We start from the raw sequence: 25510 nt of genomic DNA, 5'->3' as shown, positions 1-25510 counted from the left end.
CTTAAAAAACTTATCTTCTGTTTTAGAATCAATATGTACTATGTATTAGGTCTATGGCAAAAGAAAAGTGAGAGCTGAGAGCTAGACTATGGAGATTAAGTGACTAGCCCAGGGTCACACAACTAGGAAGATCAGATTTTGAACCTAGGACCTTCTTTCTTCAAGCTTGGCTCTCTCTTCTGAGCCACCGATCTATCAGCTACCCCGCTGATAGAAGCACTTTTTCAAATATTATTTTGTTCGAATTGCACAGCAACCCTGTAAGGTAGGTGCTATCATTCCTATTTTATAGCATCAGGAGACTAGTTATATGTGCATGTTTTAAAGTGATATAGGGAAAACTTTCCTGAATAGTCTATTTCAATATTTTATCATGGAAAAGCAACTAGGTGACTCAGTGGATAAAGAACAAGGATTGGAGATGGGAGATCCTGAAATCAAATCTGGCCTCAGATTTTTCTAAGCTATGTGATCCTGGAACTCTCCTTAACCCCAATTGCCTAACCCTTACCACTCTTCTGCCTTGGAACTGATACTTATTATAAAGGTAAGAAGATGTGTGTGTGTATGTGTATGGGTGTGAGTAAATATTTAAAATCATGGTTCCACTATGCCCAAAGGGTGCTAAAAGACTGTCTGCCTTTTGATCCAGCCATAGCACTGCTGGGTTTGTACCCCAAAGAGATAATAAGGAAAAAGACTTGTACAAAAATATTCATAGCTGTGCTCTTTGTGGTGGCCAAAAATTGAAAAACGAGGGGATGCCCATCAATTGGGGAATGGCTGAACAAATTGTGGTATATGTTGGTGCTGGAATACTATTGTACTAAAAGGAAAAATAAAGTGGAGGAATTCCATGGAGACTGGAATGACCTCCAGGAAGTGATGCAGAGCGAGAGGAGCAGAACCAGGAGAACATTGTACACAGAGACTGATACATTGTAGCACAATAGAATGTAATGGACTTCTCCATTAGTGGCAATGCAGCGATCCTGAACAACTTGGAGGGATTTACAAGAAAGAACACTATCCACATTCAGAGGAAGAACTGTGGGAGTAGAAAAACAACTGCTTAATTATATGGGTCGAGGGGGATATGGTTGGAGATGTAGACTCTAAATGAACATCCCAGTGCAAACATCAACAACATGGAAATAGGTTCTGATCAAGGACACATGTAAAACCCAGTGGAATTGTAAGTTGGCTACAGGAAGGGGTGGGGGCAGGGGAGGGAAAGAATAGGATTCTTGTAACCAAGGGATAATGTTCTAAATTGACTAATTAAATAAAATTTTCAAAAAAATAAAATCATGGTTCCATTAAATAACAGTAATTTTTGCACATAGGCTTCATAAATTTGTTTAATTAAATTAAACTGTAAAGAAGTTCTCTCACGTCCAATCAAAAATAACTTCCACTTTTATTTCATTTAGTCTTTTTCAAATATTAGAACTACCTTTATCTGAAAACCGGAAGAGATGTTAGAGATTTAGTCCAATCTACCAAATACTTTAATCTGTTCTTCATATAGTTCAATTAATAAATGCTGGCCCTATCCTGTACAGTGCACTGAGCCTGGCACTATGATACAATGACCAAATATTCAATAGTGAATGCTTTTGAGGAGTTTGCCATCCATTTCACACTCTGTTAATGATTTTTATTGCTTCTCTTCTGATGCATTTTCAGCTTTGCCACAAACATAACAGATTCTTAAGGCAATACATATAGCTGAAGTACCCTCTAGTCTTTTCAAGTCCCATGAAAGCAGAAAAATCGAATTTTTGTGTCAAATTGGAAAGATCCTTAGAGATTGTATGATTATAAACCAGAGCTAGGGGATATCTTGCAAGTCAGTCAAGACCAAACTACTCACTTTGTGGGTGACAGAGGTCCAGAGATTACACAAGTTTTAAAGGGTCAAACTAGATTCTCCAACTCCAAGTTCTTTCCACTCTTTCTTTTTCCATAAACATAGAGTTGGTTAGTGACAGAACCAAGACTAGGTTCTAACCTTATCATTCCACTGAAAATGCTAGCTCTAAAGTTATTAATTAATGATCTTTTGCTAGCCAAATCCAACAACTTTTTCTCAGCCCTCATTCTCTTTGAAGTCTATGAAGACTTGATTTTTCATCACTCTCTCCTTGTATCTTCTAAGTTTCAGGACACAAGTGTCTCCTGATTCTCATCCTACTTTTCTGAATGCCCTTCCTCCCTATCCTTTCCTGGATCTTTTTCTATCATGTCCTCTAACTAAGTATCCCAAAATTTCTGTCTTGGACCCTTATTTCTTCTTTCTCTCTATTTCATTTGGTGATCTCATTAGCTCCCATGAATTTAATTACCATTTTGAATTGGATGTCCAGTATCTTAAAACTTTTTATATCCAAAATGGAATCTGTTAACTTTCTCTCTAAATGTCCTCTCCCTTATCTTCTCTATAACTACAGAGGGCAAATCTTCCCAGTCCCTCAGGCTCAAAACCAAGGAGTCATCCTGGATTCCTCACAATCTCCCATTCCTCATATCATATTTGTTGTCAAAGCCTGGCAGCTTACCCCTTGCAACATCTCTCATATAGGCCTCATTCTTTTCTCTGACACTGCCACCACTATAGTTTATGTATAGCAATTGATTGATTCAAAGTTTAAAAAAATACTGTACTTTAAGGTGATGATGGGTCCTATTTGGTTTTCTTTTCCAGTTCCAAACTGAGTAGTAATAGACTAAGCATATTTCCTGAAACTGTCCCCACTTTAGCAACATAACTCTCTGACAATCCATTCTTTAAACTACAAAATTGGTTTGCTCATTTCATCTTGTAAAACTTAACAATTGAAAGATATTCCAAAGACGAGTTGCAGCTAACTAATTTCCAGATCTGTTTAGTCTTGGGAAAATTCCTCAATGCACCAGAAAAACTCTGAATGTTTCACAGATCCATGAATTACAAACTATTTGGAAAAGATCTTGAGGTGTCACCCAATTTTACCTTCTAATTAGTGATACACAAATTACATGTACAAGACCTCTTAAATGGTTATAGGCCTCTACTAGCAGTAAATCCCTAACTATTTGAAGCAGCCTATTCCACTTTTGGACATTTTTAATATGTAGGAAGTCATTTCCAATATTAAACCAAAGTCAATCTGCCTATAGCTTTAATCCATTGATCTCAGTTCCATATTTGACTCTAATATCTAATATTGGACAATCTAATCCTTCTTCCACATGATAACCATTCATAAATTTAAAGACAGTATTGTGTTCTCCCCTTACATTTTCTCTTTGCCAGGCTAGAAATCCCTCATTCTTTTAATCAGTTTGCATATGGCATGATTCCAAAACCACTTTTCTTTTTTTCCTGTCTTCCTTTACACCTGGGAAAACTTACTAGTGTTCTTTTCTAAGAGAGCTGAACACAAAAATGCACTTATGGTCTCATGAGTGCACAGTACAGTAGGTCTCTTATCTCCCCTGATCTGGATATTAACTTTTGAAGAATGAAAGTTTTCAGATTCTTTTACAGCCATGCTACATTGATGCCTCTTGTTAAACTGGTAGTCAAAATAAAACATCAAAAAGTTTTCACAAGCACTACCATCTTTCCATCATTGTGTACTTATAAAGTTGAACTGTTTGAATGAGCACTCAGAAGTTTAAATGTATTAAATTTCATCTTGTTTTATTTAGATAAACATACTAGCCTGCCAAGATCTCTTCAGATTCTATTTCTATAAGCTATCCATTCTAATTTTGGGTCACATACAAGTTTGAAGAGAATGATATTTATATATTCATCTAAATCAAATAAAATTGTTAAACAGAATAAGAATGGTACCAAAGACATCTGATCCCATTTAATATTAACCTATCAGCTAATACTTTTTAATCTAATCATTCAGCCACATCCAACTGGGACTGGGAATTGAAAATTGAAAAGATATAAATATAAAGCTGGACTAGACAGCTTCTGAAGTCCCTCATAAGTCTGAAATGTTGTGATTCTTTGAATAACTCTTCTTGATAAAGGGATACATATCTAGAGAAAAAGAAGATAGTTTAAAATGCTAGGTTAGCTATCTTGAGTATCTTATCTATTAATATCATTATTGAAAGCCCATCTACATTATAGTCATGAGAAATCATTAATAAGAGAAAAAAATGAATGGGCTTCCCTTTATTGGAGTCTTCAAGCAAAGGCTCGAGGACTATTTGCTGGGTATATTGTAGAGAAAATTGTTGATCACATGTGAGTTGGACTAGATTGGTCATTGAGATCCTTTAGCTAGGTGGCACAGTGGATAGAGTTGCTGGGCCTGGAGTCAGGAAGATTCATCTTCTTGAGTCCAAATCTGACCTCAGACACTTGCCTCAGCAAGTCTTGTAACTGTTTGCCTCAGTTTCCTCATCTGTAAAATAAGCTAGAGAAGGAAATGGCAAAAGACTCCAGTATCTTTGCCAAGAAAACCCTAAATGGGTTCATAAGGAGTAAGACATAACTGAAATGACTAAACAACAACAACTGTACTCCATCATCTAGGCCACATTTCTATTTCTCGTCAAAGAGGATGTTGTGAGAGAATATGCAAAAATCTATGCTGAAATCAGATGGTATCTTGACCACATTCCAGACAACAGCCTAGTAAAAACATCAACAGAATAAATGAGGTTATTCTGGGATGATTTGTTGATCCATTCTGGCTTCTAGTGATCACTGCTTCCCCTGCTAAGTGTTAGTGAACAATCTGCTCGAAAACTTTGCCAGGAACTCATGTTAAGCTCAAAAACTGATTGTATCCAGAATCTACCTTTCTTGTATTTTGAATTCTAGAATGTGCTCATTTTTAGTTTGGAAGGACACCTCTTCTCTCCCTTTATTCCTTAAAGAAGATCTCAAGCCCTTCAGTAATCAAATATTCAATGTCTTTTGGAATCCTAAAATGCAATTTTGGCCAAGTCAATGTTAAAGCCCCTAGTCTTCTCTTACTAACTCCTTTGTTACATTAAGTTTCTTTACCATTTTTGTTCTATCCTCTTTAGTCTGAAAACCATTCTCTCTAACAGAATTTGAATTGCAATTAACTATTTGATTTTTTTTATTTTGCTTTTTTATGTCATATATTAACATAATGCCCCCTATTGACTCTAAGACCTACCCTTTCTTTGTTATTCTTGACACAAACATAGTATAAAAAGCCATTTCTGGTTGTCTTCAGCATTTCCCAAGCCTAAGTTCATTTTTCATTTATAAGTTCAAAATGTAGACGAGAGAGAATAATATGATCATTCCTTTCTCCTCCTTAACAATTTCAAGAAACAAAATAAAACAAATTACAGTCCCAGCTAATTCTCGCTTTAGCTTATAGCTTTCCAGTCAAGTAGGTAATCAACTAATATACTTTTAAAAGGCCATCAGAGAAAAAAATGTTGACAGAAAAACTATGAAACATGTCATGGATGTTTAATATGAGACTAACATAACTGGGGAGTGATTTCTAAAGTTATCAAGTACAAACTATTGAATTTTTCATATTATCACTTTATTCAGATCTACTGCCCTCCCTACATGCTGTTTTATTGTTTCTCTGGTTACCTATTGAATATGGAAGAGAAAAAAGGGCCAAAACAGGGACATTGTTTTTGCTGTTACCATGGAAATGGATGTTAGCCAGTTTTATCAGTAGCAACAGAGCAAAATCCCAGCATACAAGCAATACCAACCTGTTTATGAACTTGAGTGCTTCCCTGGTCAATCTCTGGGTGAGATTGTCATAAGACATTGGTTGCTGGACAACCTCATGATTCCTCATCAAGATGCAGTTTAAGGGTCGGAAAAAATGAAGGAAACAGGCTAGGAGTCCAATTATAGTGGCTGCTAATAAAAGACAGGAAAAGAATACCCAGTGAGGGAGCCGAAACAGGCCAAGGCAATTGAGGGCCTCCAAAGTGACAAGAGCGATGCCAACAATTTGCAGAGGAATGAAAACAAACATATGAATGGCTGTGGTAAACACAGTGCCTGATCCTGGTTTGCAGTCTCGTAGATTGGTCACCGGCAGTCCATAGAAATGGTCAAAACCATGATTTAAAGGATGGTGACAGAAGTCATCTCTGCTGTTACAGTTTATCCCAAGGTGCCATTTTCCTATGGAAAGAGACATATGTGAGATATGTATTTTCAGGCAATTTTCAGAATTTCCAGACTTTGGATAAATGTGCCTATGTAAGAGAAGGTATTTTCTACCTACTGACTAATCTAGTATCTTACTTTTGAACTTAAACACTCAAAAAATTACATTTTGATACACATGGAAAAACTCAAAAATATGATGTGTATATAAGGCCATGAAACTTTCTCATTGGGCTTTTAAAAATATACATATATATGTATACATATATATATATATGTATATATATATATATAACATAGTCTACATATTTCTTTCAAAATTGTACTGTATTCCTTTTAAATTTTTTTCTATGCATTAAAAAAAATGTCACAATGGCCCTCTTTCCTTCTGAATCACTATCACTAACTGCCCCTTCTCTGGAGTTTCATAGTCCAAAATTAAACATTTATATCCAAAACACTACTCCTGATGTCTAAGAAACGTCTTCCTACAGGCAAACAGATTTGATTTTGTCTTTAAAGCCTATTAATCATCTTTATTAAGTAAGTAATCACACTGTATGTAACATGACAGATCCTGATAGATGACATGCAGCTTCCTGAAGAATTTTCTTTAAATCAGCTTCTTTATATTCATTTTCATTTCTCAATTCTAATTTTTAAATGGGGATGGAAAAACAAACAAAAAATTACCCTCATACATATCACTGAACAAAATAATATTTTGAAAGATATATTTAAAAGACAAATAATAAGGTTTTGCTGATGTTTTTAAAAAAAATAATGTTAATGCTTCTATACAAAAGTAGCAAGGGGAAAAAAAATCTACCTATCCGAAAGAAAGAAAATTGGATAGAAAAGCAGAAAAACTTAGTTCTCTTTCTCTTGCCACTTACTATTTATATGATCTTGGACAAATCCCTTAATCCCTCTGGCCCTCAGTTTCCTCACATGTAAAATGAGGAGGTAAGATTAGATGACCCCTAAGATCTCTTCCTGCTCTAAGTCTATAAATTCATGGCAGTATTCTACATTGTAGGAAAAATTATCTTAATAGAATGACTATGAACAGTGGTCAACAATTTACTTTATTCAGTGTAGACCAACACAAGCTAAACAATAGCATATGATACTCTTTCAAAAGAAGAATACATGATCTGAGGGATATGTGACATGCGATGTATTCTCCATGAAAAAATAAAGGTGGAAGTAATAATATTTAATGACATGTAGTATGAAATGTTTACTTCAATAGGTTCACAAAACAAAACAAAACTGTGATTTCATTGTTGCAAATAATGCTCCAGAGATGGAAATCTTAACAACTTCATGGTTTAGGTGTTTCATGAGACACTATGGTCAAAATAAATTCTTACCTTATTGCCAAACTTCAAGGGATAAGTCTGTAAATTTTGCTAAATTTGTGCTCAGGTGACAGGCATATATCTGCTGCCTCGTCCTTACCTGAAACCTTTCCAACTTGATAGAACATTCTAGGACTTGTGATCCACTGGCTTAACTTTCAAGAGCCCAAATCTACCTGAAGTAGAACTTCTTCACTAGTGGAAGGTTTTATATAAGCATACATAGGCATGAAAAAATTTTATCATATATGTATACATATTTGATGCACAAACATAAATATTCAATATGTCCTTTCAGAATTTGCACAAATTTTATAGGGTTATATAGTTGGAGTTAAAAGGGACCTTAGTGGTCATTTAATCCAAGCCCTTCATTTTCAGATTCAAGAAAAAGAGGCTCAAGGAATTTAAATAATTCACTCAAGACCATACCACTAAGTTTCAAAGTCAATATCTGAACACAAGTCCTCTAAACCTAAAATTCCAGGCTGGGGCAGCTGGGTGGCTCAGTGGATTGAGAACCAGGCCTAGAGACGGGAGGTCCTTGGTTCAAATCCGGCCTCAGCCACTTCCTAGCTGTGTGACCCTGGGCAAGTCACTTGACCCCCATTGCCTAGCCCTTACCACTCTTCTGCCTTGGAGCCAATACACAGTATTGACTCCAAGATGGAAGGTAAGGGTTTTATTAAAAAAAAAAAAAGTAATGAATGGGGGGCAGCTAGGTTGGCTCAGTGGATTGAGAACCAGGCCCAGAGTCAGGAGGTCCTGTATTCAAATCTGATCTCAAACACTTCCTAGCTGTGTAACCCCCATTGCCTAGCCTTACCACTCTTCTGCCTTGGAACCATTAATTCCAAGATGGAAGGTAAGGGTTTAAAAAAAGAAGTAATGAATAATGTTTTCAGAATCTATCTCAAATTTTCTCTGATTCCAATACGCATTTTTTTTTGTCCTTATAATCCCCCCACACACAAACCTCTTTCTATGTAAACTGAGTCTAGGAAATAAAAAAAACACTTAAAAAATTCTTGATTGACTTCTCTGTTAAGCTCCTTTCTCTTTCTATAGTCTTAAATTCCTTTTGTCCCCCACATTTCTCAGAGCTGTCTCTACCTATCAAGGCTGTAGAATAGCCTTGGTTCTTCAAAAGCTTGGCAAAAGTGATTTCATTTGTAGGTAGTCCACCTGAGGAAGCTGAAAATAGAAACACTCCAACCTTAGAGCGTGAAGCCATCCCTGGAATAAGGAAAAAAGAAAAAAAAAAGAACATTAGAGAGTGTCTTCCTAGCCAGAAAAAAAAAAGAACTTTCAATGGGATTTTTACCTGATCGGATAGGGTAACGGCCTGTCAGAAAAGCTGCTCTACTTGGTGTACACAGTGGAGATGCAGCTAAGTGCTGAGTGAATTTGACTCCCCCTTTGGCTATCCTGTCAATATTAGGGGTTCTAGGGGAAGGAGAAGAATAATTTCACTTTTAATTGCTCTAAAATTGAAGTTTTTTCACACTTTTAAATTATAATAATTAATAGCTAGCATTTATATAGCACTTAAATGTTTGCAAAGCACTTTATATAAATTATCTCAACTGATCCTCATAACAACTCTTAAGAATTAGGTGCTATTATTCCCATTTTACCAGTGTATTTGTGACAGAATTTGAATTAAGGCCACCTGGGTCATCTAGCTGCCCCATTAAATGTTTTAGAATGATTATTTGCTATTTTAATTAATATTCCCCATCTACTACATAAAATATAGACACTAATGAGGGATGTAGTGTTATTTTTCTCTCTCTTTATACAAGAGTCACAGAAGTCTTTGTTTTAATTAAGTGCTTATTTGTAAAAACAGTATTAAGATGCTGTAACAGTTAACATTCTAACAACCTCCTTCTTGATGAACTGGACAGTCAAATGTAATCATTGAGCCTCCTTCACTCATCATTTTGCATGTATCACTTTGCTTTTAAATAATACTCTCACAGTAGACTACTATTATCGTTCAATTGATGTACTTACAAAAAGTTTCCTTGACCGAATTATTTTCATTCTCCCTACTGTGGATTGGGTTAGATTGCAAGGCCTAAGAGGCCAGAATCTATATCTCCTTAATTCTGAAACTTACAGTGTATTTGTCAACGCCTATACAGAGATAAAGAAATGAGCAATGAAATAACACTGTGAAGAAGAAACTATGAAATTTGAAAGTTGAAAGAATCAGAGAAATCAGATTAATCCTAATTTTTTTTCTCATTATAAAGTTTACCTTGCTCATTCAAACAGCTGAGGTAGTAAGAAGTGGGATAAGAAACTTTACTTTTCTTATTAAAAGAATTTCTTACTAAAATTTTATTTTCTTATTGAGTCTTTTCTTATTAGAAGTTTGATTATAATTTATAGTATCTAGATTTTCTTTCAAAGGCAGAAAGTAGAGACATCTTTTTTTTGTTTGTAGGTTAAATTTGAATATCATGGGCACATGAGGAAAATTTTTTTCAAAAAAATACTAATATAGAAGAACATAGAAAAATTCAAATTAAAGAAAGACACATGCTATAAATATTAAAAACATCCTAGATAGACTCCAAATCAAATGGCTAGTAAATTACAAAGAGTATAAAACATTGATATGCAACTCAGTGAAAACTATGAGAGAAGAGTGGCATATCTCTATCATCTATCTGTGTATTTGGGAAGAATTTCCAACATATAAATTTTTTCTTTCAAATATAAATGTTTTAAAGGAGAGTGGATTTCTAATTTCTAATCATTTAGCTCAAATTAAAATAAAGGGTAATATGACTCCTACCTGGAAAAAAAAGGAATTTACTCATGAAAAACAAAATTTACTTAATTTTAAATCAACTATGGAACACAGTTTCTGAAAAACAGAAATTATCTACATGGAAAATCCAAATTAGTTTTCTTGTCTCAAATTTGCCCTCCTCAGATCTATTCTTCACTCAGTTGCCAATGCAAAAATGATATTACTAACCATATCACTTCCTGCCCATATTCTTGTAGCTTACTTCTAGAAATAAAAGCATTTTACTATGGAGAAAATGATGAAGAGGTTGGACTGAATGAAATAAAAATAAGTCAGTCCCTATAATCATTTGATAACAAGCTCACTAGTTCACATGTTAGAAAAAGGAAGTGGTTTCAAATATTTATTATTTTGAGTTCACTTTGGAAAATTCTAGTAATAAGGTACTATTTTATATAATTATAGGACTGTTTTATATAATTGCTTTTTTAAAGAATCCTGAATATCAATATTTTAGTGGAGAATGGATTCACTTTTTTTCTTTTTAACTTAAAGAATAATGCAGAAGCTCTTGTTTTAGTTTTTTGACTGAAACCTTGGAAATAGGATATTTTCTATATTTCTAATGTGGTAATGCAAAATACATGATACTAGTGACTTACCTCCACCATATCCCTTTCCCAGTTCTGTTTCTATGGCTTGCAGGCCCTTTGAAAAGATGGTGGTATACCACCCTCACGGATTGTCAGTGAAAAATAGTAGGGGATGCAAGGTGGAGAAAAGGGAGCAGACATTTGGGGTAAGAGTTGAGTGGGATAATCTAGTAAAGCACTACAAGACACCCAAAATGTAAAAAACAAAAAATGATGGGAACTGTGGAGGAAAAGAAATGGAAAAATAGAGGGAAAGGAAGATAAAAGGAAAGAAAAAAAAGTAAAGGAGATACTTTTTAGATTTTTCCCTTCTATATATTATACAACAACATAGTCATGGTAGAACAAATAATGGAAATTGGAAATGCTTCTTTTGCTGGATTCTTTATACAAAAGTAAATTACATATTTATATATATATATGTATAGTTATGTATATGGACTCATAATTCTTGCTAAGTACATTCTAACTCCCACATACACATCTGTATTTAAATATATATCCAAATATAAATCTACATACATAACAACAAATGGAAGAACCTAATTGTTATAGTTTCTTAAATATAATGATATAGTCTATACTCCATAGCTCTAAGAACATCTTAAAACAACCAAGCAAGAAAAAAATTAAGCATATTTGAGTAGTACAACAACTTATATAGAACTTCTTTTATTAAACCTTAGGGTTGTGTTTCCATAGCATCCAGGATCTCCAATGCCAAGGTCATCTGCCATTGCTATAATAATGTTGGGCTTCGAAACCGCATCACTGTTGACACTGCCATAGAATAACATCAAAAGTAAAAGCATCTTCATCTTCCTGTGAAGAGTAAATAAACAAAAGCAGAATGAAGAATGAGAACTTTTTTCTTTACTAACCACTCTAATTTTTTTCAGCTATAGAAGCAGATCATTGAAACAAACAAAAAAATTTCCAAGCTTGTCAGATGATGTTAATATCTGCTTCAAGGAATCAATGTAAAATTTGATGTGTAAAGATGTTGAACTCTCCGTATTTGTTTTCTGAATAAATATTTTGCTTTTAGTGAAAACCAATTATTTTGTTTCTATTCTTGACAAGTAAAAGAGCCACTGTTCTTTAGGGAAAAAAATTAAAAGAGTATCTACCATCTTATTGGTATTGAAAACCAGTCATTTGATGATATAAAATAGATATTGTTACTGATCACTGGAAAAATATTTTGTTAATGAAATAGATTTCCATTCAGGTCCTTATCAGAAAATACAAACTACACACACACACACACACACACACACACACACACACACACACACACACACACACACACACCCCTCCCCATCCCTAGGTAAATAAACATAAATATCGTGAAAATCTTTCAATATTAAGGATAAATTAATTTCACAATATAGGATGGGAATTCAGTTTGGTGTTGATATACGAAAGCCAATGTACTGAGGAAAGTTCTGCTTAATAGAATAAGTTAACTGCTACCAGTTAAATGTAAGCTTCTTTAAGTTTGGGAGTGTGATATCACCAACTACTTGTTGGACATCCCGTAGGCATCCCAAACTCAAACACATTTTAAACAATTCATTTTCTTTCCTCAAACATTCATCTTTCTTCTCAATTTCCCTATCTCTACCAAGGGTATGATCATGCTTCCAGGCACCCGAGTTCACAACTTTGCAGTCATCCTCTAACCCTCATTCCTCTTCACTCTAGATATCCAATTAGATGCCAAATCTTGTCAACTTTATCTCCATGACTTTTCTGACATCTGTACTATTCTCTTCACTCACATGGCTACTGTAGTTCTGGCCCTTATTATCTCCCTTCTAAATGACTAAAACAATCCAAAATGGGAGTCCAAATTGTTTTCCTTGCCTCAGTTCAATCCTGCTATACTCAATCACCAGCATCAAAGTTCTGTCCCGAAAACAGAGATCTGACCTTTGTCTCTCCCCTATCCAAACTCCAATCATTGATTTCTAAAAGCAAATAAAAACTTCTCTGATTAATGGGTAGCCCATCACACTCTGTTTCCAACTTAGCTGCCTAGCCTTATTATACAACATTCCCTTTCCCATCCCCTGTGGCACAGTCAAAATGGATCTTTTGCTGTTTTTCGTACACAATATTCTATCGGCTATCTCCATACAAAGATGTGAGCTGTCCTTCATGCCTAGGATGCATTACTCCTAGCCTCTGCCTCTTAGAATCCTTTATTTCCTTCAAAACTGCTGAAATTTTCTCTCCTATATGAGATTTTACTGGATATTGCTAGTTGCTATTACATCCCACATAAAATAAAGTCCTGTTTAATATACATATATATATATTATACTTATTTATATGTGTATATGTATTACATATTGTTTCCTTCTATGGAATATATGGTCCTTCAGGGCAAAAAGTGTTCCATTTTTGGTTTTTTATCTAGGTTTATTATATCGTAGAAGTTTAAGAACTGCTTACTGATTGATTATATCCCCTAAATTTAGCAGGGCACCTGACGCTTTAGAGTAGTCACTTAATAAATGTTCACTGATTGACTGATCATAACACATACTAGTACAAAATGTTATGAATCTGGAACCTTTCAAATATAATCAGTGGCCCTATTTACATACAGAGAAATAAAAGGGATGGGTGGTTCTTCTGCCCAGATCCAGTATTTTTTGTGTTTCTACATATACATGTTTATATACACATGCAAATACAGTTCTGAGTGCATATGTATGGTGTATTGTTGAATATGTGTGTATATAAATATATATGTAATGTATATATATGTATATATAAAGGTCCAGGAAAAGTTTAGGAGAGGCCTAAGTAGTTGTGAGCTGGTAAATATTTAATAACCAGTTCTATTGGGGTAAAAATGTGCTGAATGACACACTTTTAATATAATCTGCATTATTATTAAAACTTTCTCCATTACTTTCATAAGCCTGTATAATTAACCAAACAATAAATCAAGCCACAATCTGGCATTTATTGCTCACATTGAAAATTTAGCATTTAGTTCTCTTAAAAGGCAGTACCAGAGAGCTACAACAGCTTCCTGCCTTAGTAAATATTTATATCTTAATTTTTATTGTTCTTTGGTTTTTCATTTGTGCATTTTTTCCTTCCAGCAAAACTAAGTCTTTTAAAGGAGGGACTTTAGCAAAGAATTTGTTTAGGTCACCCACAGGATTTTAGATGTTCAGTATAGATTTGTTAAATTCTGAAAAGGGGGCATTGAAGTCAGCATGTTTCTCCATTGAAAGGTAGGTAACATTCATATACGTAAATTACTAATGAAATGGGCAACCATAGGCATGCTGTATATAATAATGCAGCTCAATACAAAACTTCTTTGAACTCTTTCTCCTTGAGGGAATGGATGTCAAGTACAGCAAAAGTACTCTACCAACTTTTGCTATTAATCTAAGAGTAAGATTAGCATAATTTTTTTTTCCTTAAAAGCTCTTAGCTTGTTGGAGGCTATCAAGCAATAAAACCCACATTTCAGTTAGGAGATACATTTAACTCTGAAGATAATGGAATTGTTCTGTGATTCTTTTGGAGAGGACCAACTTGTTACACCAGCTTTTTCACAATCTTTAAAAGAGATGGAAGAATGGTATCAGATATTACCAAATGCTCTTGTTCTTCTAAAGTCTAACAAAGTTGTACATTATGCATTTTCTATTTGTTCTCTATCCCTTGCTTCACTCCACCAACAAAATCCTCCATCACCGGATTTTCTCTAATTCATACTTTCTAGAGTGAACACACAGCTGGACACATTTTGAAAGGTAAATTATCTCCAGAAACTAATCATAAATTCATGTGCTAATGTGCAAGGGAGCATATGAGTTTCACCATAGAAAGCACACATTTTCCATTCATTTACTGTCACTTTAGAAATTTAGCTTTGCTATAATAATCCAATAGAGATTTTTCCGTTTGCTTGTTTCCTTTCTAAGTGATAGGCTTATAAATGTGTTAAGAGTAGGTGGATGACCTCTCAAGTCCCTTCCAATTATGAGATCCTATTATTCTATAGTTATTTTTGGCAAAGAGTGGTATCATGGATTGTGGTTAAAAGGGGGAAAAACACCTAGGCTTTTACAAAACACAGTTTTTACAAAACACAGTTAAAGATGTTATGTAATACAATAAATTATGCATTTGCTATCCAAATAATATATTTGGTGATACAAAAAGTATTATAGGCAGCTAGGTGGCACAGTGAATCAAGTACTGGGCTTGTTATCAAAACAACAATTTCAAATCCTACTTCAGACTAATTATGTGACTCTGGGCAAGTCACTTAACCTCTGTTTATCTCAAGTTTCCTCAACTCTAAAATGGAGATAATAACCTATTTCCCAGGGCTGTTGTGAGAATCAAATGAAATAACATTTATCAAGTGTATATAGCATTATACCTGGCCTATACATGGTATATAATGGCTAATTACTATAATTATTTTCATTACCTCTGCTACTGTTATGATCATAAGTGACTAATCCCAGATAGAACATGATTATAAGAAATGCAAACACCAAGATTTGCTTATTTATTTACTCAGCTTAATTTTCACTGTTAAAGAGCATACCTAGGGCATTTTAAAAAAGAGAATGTGAAGCCTTCTTTTTTCTGTTTGTTTGCCTTTTTGAGACGTTTACCTTCCTTCTTAGAATCAATACTGTGTATTGGTTTTAAGGTAGAAGAGTGATAAGGGCTAGGCAATGAGGGTCAAGTGACTTGCCCAAGGTCACACAGCTAGGAAGTGGCTGAGTCCAGGTTTGAACCTAGGACCTCCCCATCTTTTGGGTCTGGTTCTCAATCCACTGAGCCACACAGCAGCCCCCAGTAAGAAGCCTTTTATGATAAGCTGTGGCTTGAACTCTATCCCTTATTTACTTTCCTAACTCAAGTCTTCTACTCTCCAATCTACCCTTCCTTTAGCTGTCAATGTTTTTTTTTAAAAAGTGAGGGTATGACCATATTAATCCTATATCCAATTATATCCAGTAGTTTACCATTGACTTCGGTATCAAGTACTATTCAACTTTATCTCATCCTTTTTAATTATCATTTTTAAATGTTTTATAATTTATTTAAGTTAGCAGTACAATTATACATTTTATAGGTCAATAGATACATATATGTATATTTATCTCTGGGTATGTAAAATAGTATCCTCAAAATTTTTCTTTTATGGAAAAAGGTACATGACCAAAAAAGCATAGTGAACTACACAAATACGAACTGTCCATTTTTATTGCATTTTATTTTTTTCAATTATGCATGGAAACAATTTTTGCCACTTGTTTTCTAACATTTTGCAAGTAAGATCTCTCTCTTCTTCCTCATCTCCCTAAGGTATTAAATAGTCTAATATAGTTTATATCAGTTATTTCATGCAATACATATTTCCATATTACCCATGTTGTGACTAAAACACATATCACATATACAATAAAAACTCATGAAGGAAATAAAATGGATGGCATGCTTTGATAGGCAATCAGATTTCAGTTCTTTATTTGGCAATAGATAGCAATTTTTAAAAATTATGAGTAAGTTGGAGTTATCTTGGAACATTTTTTGCTGATAATAGTTTAATCTTTCACAGTTGATCATCATACAATATTTTCATTATTGTATATACTGTTCTCCTGATTCTGCTCACTTTACTTTGTATCACTTTATGTCTTTCTAGGTTTTTCGGAACTTGTCCTATACATCATATTATGTCAGTTTTTAAAAGATTATGTTCTATCCTAGTGTAAACATCAACAACATGGAAATAGGTTCTGATCAAGGACACAAGTAATAATAAAAATTGCGTGTTGGCTTCAGGAAGGGTGGGTGGAGGGGAGGGAGGGAAATAATGTGATTATTGTAACCAAGGAATAATGTTCTAAATTGACTAAATAAACTAAATCAAATGGGGGGGGGAAAGATTATGTTCTTACAATCAGGAAGAAAGTTCTCTAATATTTTCTTATCTTTATAGAACACTTTGTACCACTCTTTCCTCTTAAATGCTCTTAGCTTCTTGGTGTGGATCTCTGGAACCTTAGAAGTGGAAGAGGAATTGGACCTGTCATTTTGTTTAAATAATGAACTCCTGAGGGTAAATATCCCTATTGTTGATGTGGATCAACACCTTTTTTTGTACAGCAACTATGTATGAGAGAGAAGACATAAATGAAGGTTTTCCCAACTCCAAAGCTAATTTTCTAACCACTAACCCAAAGTGTTTTTTTCCTGGAATTCTGTATTTCCTATGTAAGTTGATGAAGAGATAAAGTAACTCTCATTTTCCTTTTTCTCTTTGCAAAAGACAAAGTTAATCAATGGAGAAAGTGGTTTCTCTACTCTTTGAGAATGAAACATTTCCTTCAACCAGTGAGAAAACAACTGATTAGGTATTAACTGACTCTGAAGAATCAATAACTAACTTGTCTGAACTGTATACTCTGGAGGTATACAACATATCTTTCCTTTCTAGTATATAAGTCGTCACATTAAAAAGGTACATAATCTGAGCACGGATCTGAATGTATTTGTAGAAAATACAAGTTGTGGGGACAGCTAGGTGGCTCAGTGGCTTGAGAACCAGGTCTGAAAAGGGGAATTCCTGGGTTCAAATCTGTCCTCAGATATTTCCTGGCTGTGTGGCTGGCTAAGTCCCTTAATTCCTAGCCCTTACTGCTCTTCTACCTTAGAATCAATAAGGTAGAAGGTAAGGATTTAAGAAAAAAAGAAAAGTTGTTTATTAAAGTTTCACTACCAGTCTTGGGACCCATGAAACACTTCAATTTAAATGATACTTATAAAAGAGGCTGTCATTGCATGATTTCTCAGGGCAATTCCCTGAATGAGTACTCCTAGACAAGTTTTTGTTGTATAATTTCTGCAATCTTTTTACCATCATGAGATGATTTGGGAAAGTTATGCTGCATGGAATAGAGGAGACATCTTCTTGGACAGCTGGATTCCCAGTTTATAAATTTATCTAGAGCAAGTGATTGCTCTGGACATGTTCCATGCTGCTAGTACCTCATAGTAAAACTCCTATATATATATATATATATATACATATATATATATATAATATTCTCAGAAAATATTAATTTCAAATGATTTTGTTTTCAATAGTAATAATTGATATATAATTTACAAAGTACATTCATTGTCTTATTTATCTTTGATTTATCATTTACCTCTGTCTTATATTTTATTTATTTATTATTTATCTCCAAGGTGGGTAACACAAAGATAACTATTCCCATTTTACTGATAAGGAAAGCAAGTCTGTTAAGTGACAAAACAAGAACACTGCCTTAAGTCTTCCAACTCAATGTAGAACAGCAGAAAGAACAATGCATTTGGAGTTTAGAGGACCTGGACTTCATGTGGTGTCTCTGTCACAATTTGCGTGACAGAATAAATTGCTTAAGCTGGGCTTCATTTTCTCCTTCTATATAAGGAGGCCTTAGATGACCTCTAGGGTATTTTCCATCTTTATATCTGTGGTTCACTGTATAATTACAAATTTGATGAACTTTTCCAAGTTTCCTATGCATAATTCTCTCTTAGGACCAGCTCCTGTCTATTGAAATTTCATTTGATAAAATTTCCATCAGGGACATTTAAAAAAAACAATTCTACATTCATTTATGAATTTCCAAATAATTCTGCTGAATTCATGAAATACTACTTCATCAAATATGCTTTCAAATGAAAGCATACAAAGATAGCTGGATGTGAAGACAATAATAATAATAATAATAATAATAATAATAATAATAATAATAATATATGCATATGTACTCAGTCAGTTTTAAAGTTTATACCAAAGCTGATGTCCTTAGTATCCTTTTGCATTATAAAGTATCATCACCCAAAGAAATAACTATTATTCCTTCATATGTCACATTATTTTTATGTTATTGGCACTAAGGTCACCTGCAATTATGAAGTATAATTAGCAAAATAAAATTAGTGACTAAATTATGCAAATTAAACATGAAGTATAGAACTAAAACTAGATCTTCATTTCAAAACATTAATGGCAATTTTATAAACTTGTTTTTTAAATTAATGTTGAGAAAAAGTTAAAAATGCCATTGTCTGACCAACATTAATTTGACAAAAAAGAATTTTTTAATGAAATGATTATTTTTAAAATACATTGGCTTCAATAAGCAGATGGAGCAAAGGAAAAGATTATTATCAAATATTCATTAAAAATATTAAGGTTAAACTACATAACTGAAAATATACCAACAACTTGTCTCATGGCAATAAAAATCTCTCTAATTCATACTAAATGAAGAAGATGTATTTTAAAAAGTGAAGTCTACATTACATTTTTAAAGAAAAGTAGATATAACTTTAAAGTTATACAAGATAATTACAATTGGGCTAATAATATTTTATGTAGTATGACATCCTTATTTGCAAGAAACACCCAGAATGACCCTTGTCACAGATAAAATGCTAAATCCTCAAGTATCTATCAATCACCCAAGTCAGAAATTAGCTGATAATCAAAACCTCAGACTTAACAATTCAAGTTTCAATTAATTCTTAATGCCTTTACTTTCTATATAATTTTTTTTACTTTGTCTAGTTCACTAGAAGTCCAAGTCTGTGGTTCTGTGTGGCCTCCCAGGTTATAATCTACTTACTCTTACTAAAGATTTTTATTATAACTATTTTAGTATCTCTCATTTATTTACAGATTGATATGTGATTTAGTGTAGTCAATTCATTTTATCATTTATTGTACTTTTATGAGCCATCTACTGTATGAGGCATTGGATAAAAATGTTCTTTTATTAGTACAGTAAGTCTAAGACTGAGCAATGCAGCTGTTGCCTAATTCCAAGTATATTGTATGTAAATAAATGTACACAGAGCTTGATTTGTTCTTTCAAAAGGTAAACAAGCATAAGTATTAAGATACTTGTGTATATTTAAGGAGAGTCTCCTTGATAAGGCAGAAAAGATCATTGATTTAAAAGATCTATTGGAGGGTAATTTGGAACTATTCCCAAAGGGCTTTAAATGAATACCTGCCCTTTGATCCAGCCATAGCACTGCTGGGTTTGTACCCCCAAAGAGATAATAAGGGAAAAGACTTGTACAAGAATATTCATAGCTGTGTTCTTTGTGGTGGCAAAAAATTGGAGAATGAGGGGATGCCCATCGATTGGGGAATGGCTGAATACATTATGGTATCTGTTGGTGATGGAATACTATTGTGCTCAAAGGAATAATAAAGTGGAGGAATTCCATGGGAACTGGGAAGATCTCCAGGAATTGATGCAGAGTGAAAGGAACAGAACCAGGAGAACACTGTACACAGAGACTGATACACTGTGGCACAATCGAACTTAACAGACTTCTCTACTAGCAGCAATGCAATGATCCAGGACAATTCTGAGGGACTTATGAGAAAGAACATTATGCACACCCAGAGAAAGAACTGTGGGAGTAGAAATACAGAAGAAAAACAACTGCTTGATCATATGGTTCAATGGGGATATGATTGGGGATGTAGACTCTAAAAGATCACCCTAGAGCAAATATTAATAATATGGAAATAGGTCTTGATCAATGACACATGTAAAACCCAGAGGAATTGCTCCTTGGCTATAGGAGGGAGGGTGGAAGGAGGGGAGGGAAAGAACATGGATCATATAACCATGGAAAAATATTTCTAGGATTAGCAGATTGCCTTTTACAGAAAATGTACTTAATAAATGTTTTGTTAAATTGAGTGCTTCATCATTTGGAAAATGAAAAAATCTGTATTAACTCGGGGGTTCTTAATCTGGGATACTGATTACTAGATTCAAGGTCTGCTATTTTGTTGTGCTTCTAGATATATTAACAATTGTGCAAAAGTCTTTGGGTAAATTGTGGGGAAAGGAAATTTATTTCCAATAAGAAAATATGCTTTTCTTTAGAAACATGGAAGTGCTTTTATAATCTGCATTAATCAATAATGATAATAGTTTATTTTGTTCTCAGAATATCTGTTCTTCTCTATTGCTAATCTTCTGTGACTCTACCTTCTATGTCTTATAATCTCTCCTTTGTGTACCTCCATTTCCTAATTTTGTATATATTCAATTATGTTGTCAAGACCTTCATCTGTTTTTTTCCCACGGAGTATAAAAATGTTTAGCACTATGCAGTTAGATGATAAACTATTCACATGAGTTCTATGTGTATATGTAGAAATATGTAAATATAGAAAAATTCCCTTCACTGTGGCCATAAAAAGAAAACTTTACTTTCATTAAACTGAAAATAGCTGTATTTTGAATGCTTTGAAAATTCTATCCTGTAGTTATTGAGTACTTATGGCAAGATATAGCATACGTGAGAAAAAAAAAGAGAAAATTATAGCATAGAAAGGATCAGAATAAGGTTGCCATCTCATAGTTCTTATTTTTTTATTATGAACCAGACAATCTTCAATCTTCAATCAATCTTCAATCAAATTCAAGATTTCCACCCACAAAGACCATAAGATAGAGTCTATACAGGAAACTACAAATCCATTAAATACTTTGTTACTTTTAACAAACTTTAAATTTAACATGATAGTAAATCATTGCTCAGCTTATCTGTGTCCCCTTACTCTGTACATTTTAAATGTTTCATTGACACTCTTTTCTTTCTTTCCTTTTATTGTTGTCCAACACTATAACTACCCCACCACCATTCCTTTTAACAAATGAATATAATCAATTGGAACAAATTAGTGTTGAATGATTATATCTGGAAATGTCTATCTCACTCTGAACCTGTCACTTCTTGTGCAAAAGGTGAGAGAGTGGTGATTGGTTATTTCACTGAATATTGTGGTTACTGTATAAATAGTTCTACTGGTTCTGCTCAATTTAGTCTGTTATAAGTTCATTTTCTCCAGTTTCCATGAATTCATTCTTTTCATTATTTATTACGGCTTAATCATATTCCATTATATTAATATGCTATGATTTAGTCAGTCATTCACCAATTTCTGGGCACTGTTATAGGCATGGAAGGATACCTTTTGGGGTTCGGGAAGGATGCCTTTTGCAAGCATGCAATGACTCCAAAACTTAGCTTAAAAACAAAAAGAGATTTATTAATTTAGAAAGTAATGTTGAGAGTGGCCAGGAGGATAGTAAGGTAGAACAGCAAGATGGGGAGCAGTTCCCTGGGAGGACAGCATGAAAGGAAAGGCTGTTCCCCCAGATGACATCAGTTCTGGGGATTTTATACATTCTTCACAACAGTTAGTCACTCAGGCATGAGGTGGGGTGATCACACTGGGGTCTGCCTAGGGACATAAAGATTCCTTAGTTTAGGGGACAAACAGATGTCCGATAGGATCGAGGTGTGGTCTGAAGGTGCATCTTTCTGACCATCTAGAGGACGATCAAAGGAAGATAGTCATCTCAGGACCCTAGGTGGAGTCATTGGGTGTTTTTAGTTTCAGAGTCAGAAAAAAAAAACAAGGGAGTTCCCTTGACAATAGTTCACCTGGGTTTCTGGGGTACAGTGCCCATGTCAGGCACCATTTCTTTTCTACAGTAAAAAGTGCTGCTATACCTATTTTCAGAAACATGCATTCTTTCCTCTTCTGCTCTCTTTGGAATATATGCCTATTAGATGTAATTTTAAAAAATTATTTACAGTTCAGTGGCTTTTGAGATATAGTTCTAATCAATTCACATCTCAATGAATACAGTATCAAAGAGCTTGTCCTCCCTTATCACTCTCAAAAATGGTCATTTTCCCCTTTTGTACCTTTGCCACCCTGGCAACTCAACTGTGAGGTAGAATCTCAGGGTTGTTTTAATTTGCATTTCTCTTATAGTAGTGATTTGAACCTTCCCAACACAAACACATAGTTCATTTAGATTAGTGGGTTGCTTTGTTTTTTGTTGGTTAGATGGTTCCAACTTCTGATTTCATCAGTGGGAAGTACATGCAATGAAGATGCTTTCTACTGGTACAGATTTGTACAGAATATTCCAGGTCCTACAGTCTTACTGGATACTGAGAAGTTAGGCACTTTTTCCATAGTCTCACATCTAGTAGATACCCACATTTTCCTGAATCCAAGTTTTGCCCTCTGTTCACTACATATCAATTTATATCACGACTAGTTATTGCAATAACATTTTCAAGTCATTATAACTATATTCTGTCATTGTTCAATCACCTATTACCACCTCAGTTCAGATCCACCCCAGAGACATGAGCGAAGTCTTATTATAAAAATGTTTTCCCAGTTTGTTGCTTTTCTTCTAATTTTGGTTACATTGGTTTTGTTTGTACAAAAACTTTTTAATTTAATATAATCAAAGTAATTCATTTTATATTTTGTAATATTCTATATTTCTTCCTTGGTCTTAAATTCCTTCCTTTCCCACAAACCTGAAAAGTATACTATTATATGTTCACCTAACTTATTTATGATTTCACTTTTTATCTTTAAGTCATTTACCCATTTTGAATTTATCTTGGTATAGGGTATAAAATATTGATCGAAATCTAATCTCTCCCATACTGTTTTGTAATTTTCCCAGCAGATTTTTGTCAAATAGTGAATTCTTGTCCCAACATCTGGGATCTTTGGGTTTATCAAATTCTAGCTCATCTGGTTCCTTTACCCCTAGTCTACTCCATTGATCCACCCTTCTGTCTCTTAGTCAGTACCATATTGTTTTGATGATCACTGCTTTATAGTACAGTTTAATATCTTTTACTGCTTAGGCATTCATTCTTCACATTTTTCATTAGTTCCCTTGATATTCTTGATCTTTTGTCCTTTCAGGTGAACTTTGTTAGAATTTTTTCTAATTCTATAAAAAAAAAGTTTTTTTGGTAGTTTGATAGGTATGGCACTAGGTATAGATTAATTTGGATAGGATTGTCATTTTTATTATATTATCCACGAGCTAAGTCTTGTTTCTACCTAGGCTATTTGTCCATTTGTCCCAGTATGGTTTCTCTGGAGACCACCTGTTCTCTCAACTGCCATTGTTAAATTCCAATTACTTCTTTATCTCTTCAGGATCAAACAAAATAAACCCACATAAGTCATCAGCATTTCTATATATTTCCAACACATCTCAGCAGCAAGAATTAGAAATTCAATTTAAAATCACCATAGACAATATTTCTTCAGTATCAAAGATAAAGCATTATTATGAGCAAAGCGTTGGGGATACATAGAGAAAAGTAAAGTCAGTTTCTGTTCTCAAGGAGCTCATATTCTAGTGTGAGAGACAATGCATATGGAAAATTTTAAGTCCAAAGAGCAAAAATTAGAAGATACTTTATTGGCATTTCGACTGATAAAATCACTGATGCTGAACTCTTTGATAGAACCAAGGACAATCATGACAAGAACTTTCTTTTCCAGGTTTTCAAAATAGATGTTCCTGTGGAATTATGATGTAAGTCCATGAGGGCAGAAATATTTCATTTTCTGTGTCTCTTCATATTCCCAGTACTTAGAACAATATACTTAATAAATGCTTATTAAATTAACTTGACTTCTAGAACCAATACCAACCTTGCAATATAATATTTCCCTTTGCAATTCAGTAAGACAAGAATACACTTCCTCACAATATCCACCTTTTGGAATCCTTTGTTTCCTTCAGAAATTAGTTTGTGTTTTATTCTACATGAAGCTTTCCCTAATTCCCCCAGATATTAGAGCTTTTCTCTATCTTCCCAACTAACTTGAATTTATTTTTACATATTCATATACAATAGTGTGCTTTTAAATGTTTAACAATAAGCTCGAGGGGGAGAGGGAATATATATATGTATAATATATATTTAAGTAATATTTGCATTATTAACATTTTCTCCATCATTTTTTTAAGTCTAGAGCATCAACAAAACAATAAATCATGCCCTGATTTTGGCATTTGCAGGTCTGAGATGTAAATGCTCACAATGAAAATAGTTTTGAGAGATTGTACATGTGATTCTAGATATATCTTTACTTAAATATATACATATTATTTCACTTGGTAGAATGTAATATCCTTTTTGTTTAAGGATTTTTTACATTTTTGTCTGTTTATCTCTAGCACAGGGATTGTTTAATTTTTATCTTAATATCTCCATCACAGTGGTTAACAAAAAAGTAAAGATTTAATAAATGTTCATTGAATGATTCACAACTTGTAAGAAAAAAAGTTCCAAAGTTTCCCAGAGAAGATTTTGATGTTACCGAATCTTAGTTTTTCCTCTAAACATATATATACATATATATGTATATATATATATATATATATATGGAATTTCATCGAATCTTTATTTACTAATATATGTGTGATAAGAATATCATCAGAAGAGGGCAGCTAGGTGGCTCAGAGAGCTAAGCCTAGAGATGGGAGGTCCTCGGTTCAAATCTGACCTCAGATACTTCCTAGCTGTGTGACCCTGGGAAAAATCACTTAACCCCCATTGCCTAGCCCTTACTTACTAATCTTCTGCCTTAGAACCAATACAGAGTATTGATTCTAAGATGGAAAGTAAGGGCTTAAAATTTTTAAAAAAAGACTAT

At 33.8% G+C, this 25510-nt stretch overlaps 1 protein-coding gene across 4 annotated transcripts in view; it reads right to left on the bottom strand.

Moving 5' to 3' along the window:
* STS (steroid sulfatase) overlaps window positions 1-25510 on the bottom strand; it is a 180137-nt gene that overhangs the window by 95417 nt on the left and 59210 nt on the right. For all 4 annotated transcript variants that reach the window (XM_007500950.3, XM_056807753.1, XM_056807754.1 and 1 more), the window contains exons 2-5: window positions 11602-11742; window positions 8825-8946; window positions 8614-8736; window positions 5728-6151 (exon numbers count right to left, since the gene is read on the bottom strand). In XM_007500950.3, coding sequence (XP_007501012.1) covers window positions 5728-6151; window positions 8614-8736; window positions 8825-8946; window positions 11602-11742 — 810 coding nt within the window. The remainder of the gene's footprint in view (window positions 1-5727; window positions 6152-8613; window positions 8737-8824; window positions 8947-11601; window positions 11743-25510) is intronic.

Source organism: Monodelphis domestica, chromosome 8 (assembly GCF_027887165.1).
Source record: "Monodelphis domestica isolate mMonDom1 chromosome 8, mMonDom1.pri, whole genome shotgun sequence".
In the NCBI taxonomy this organism is placed as follows: Eukaryota; Metazoa; Chordata; class Mammalia; order Didelphimorphia; family Didelphidae; genus Monodelphis; species Monodelphis domestica.
Note: the sequence above shows the minus strand (reverse complement) of the source record. Positions and strands in the feature narration are given on the sequence as shown.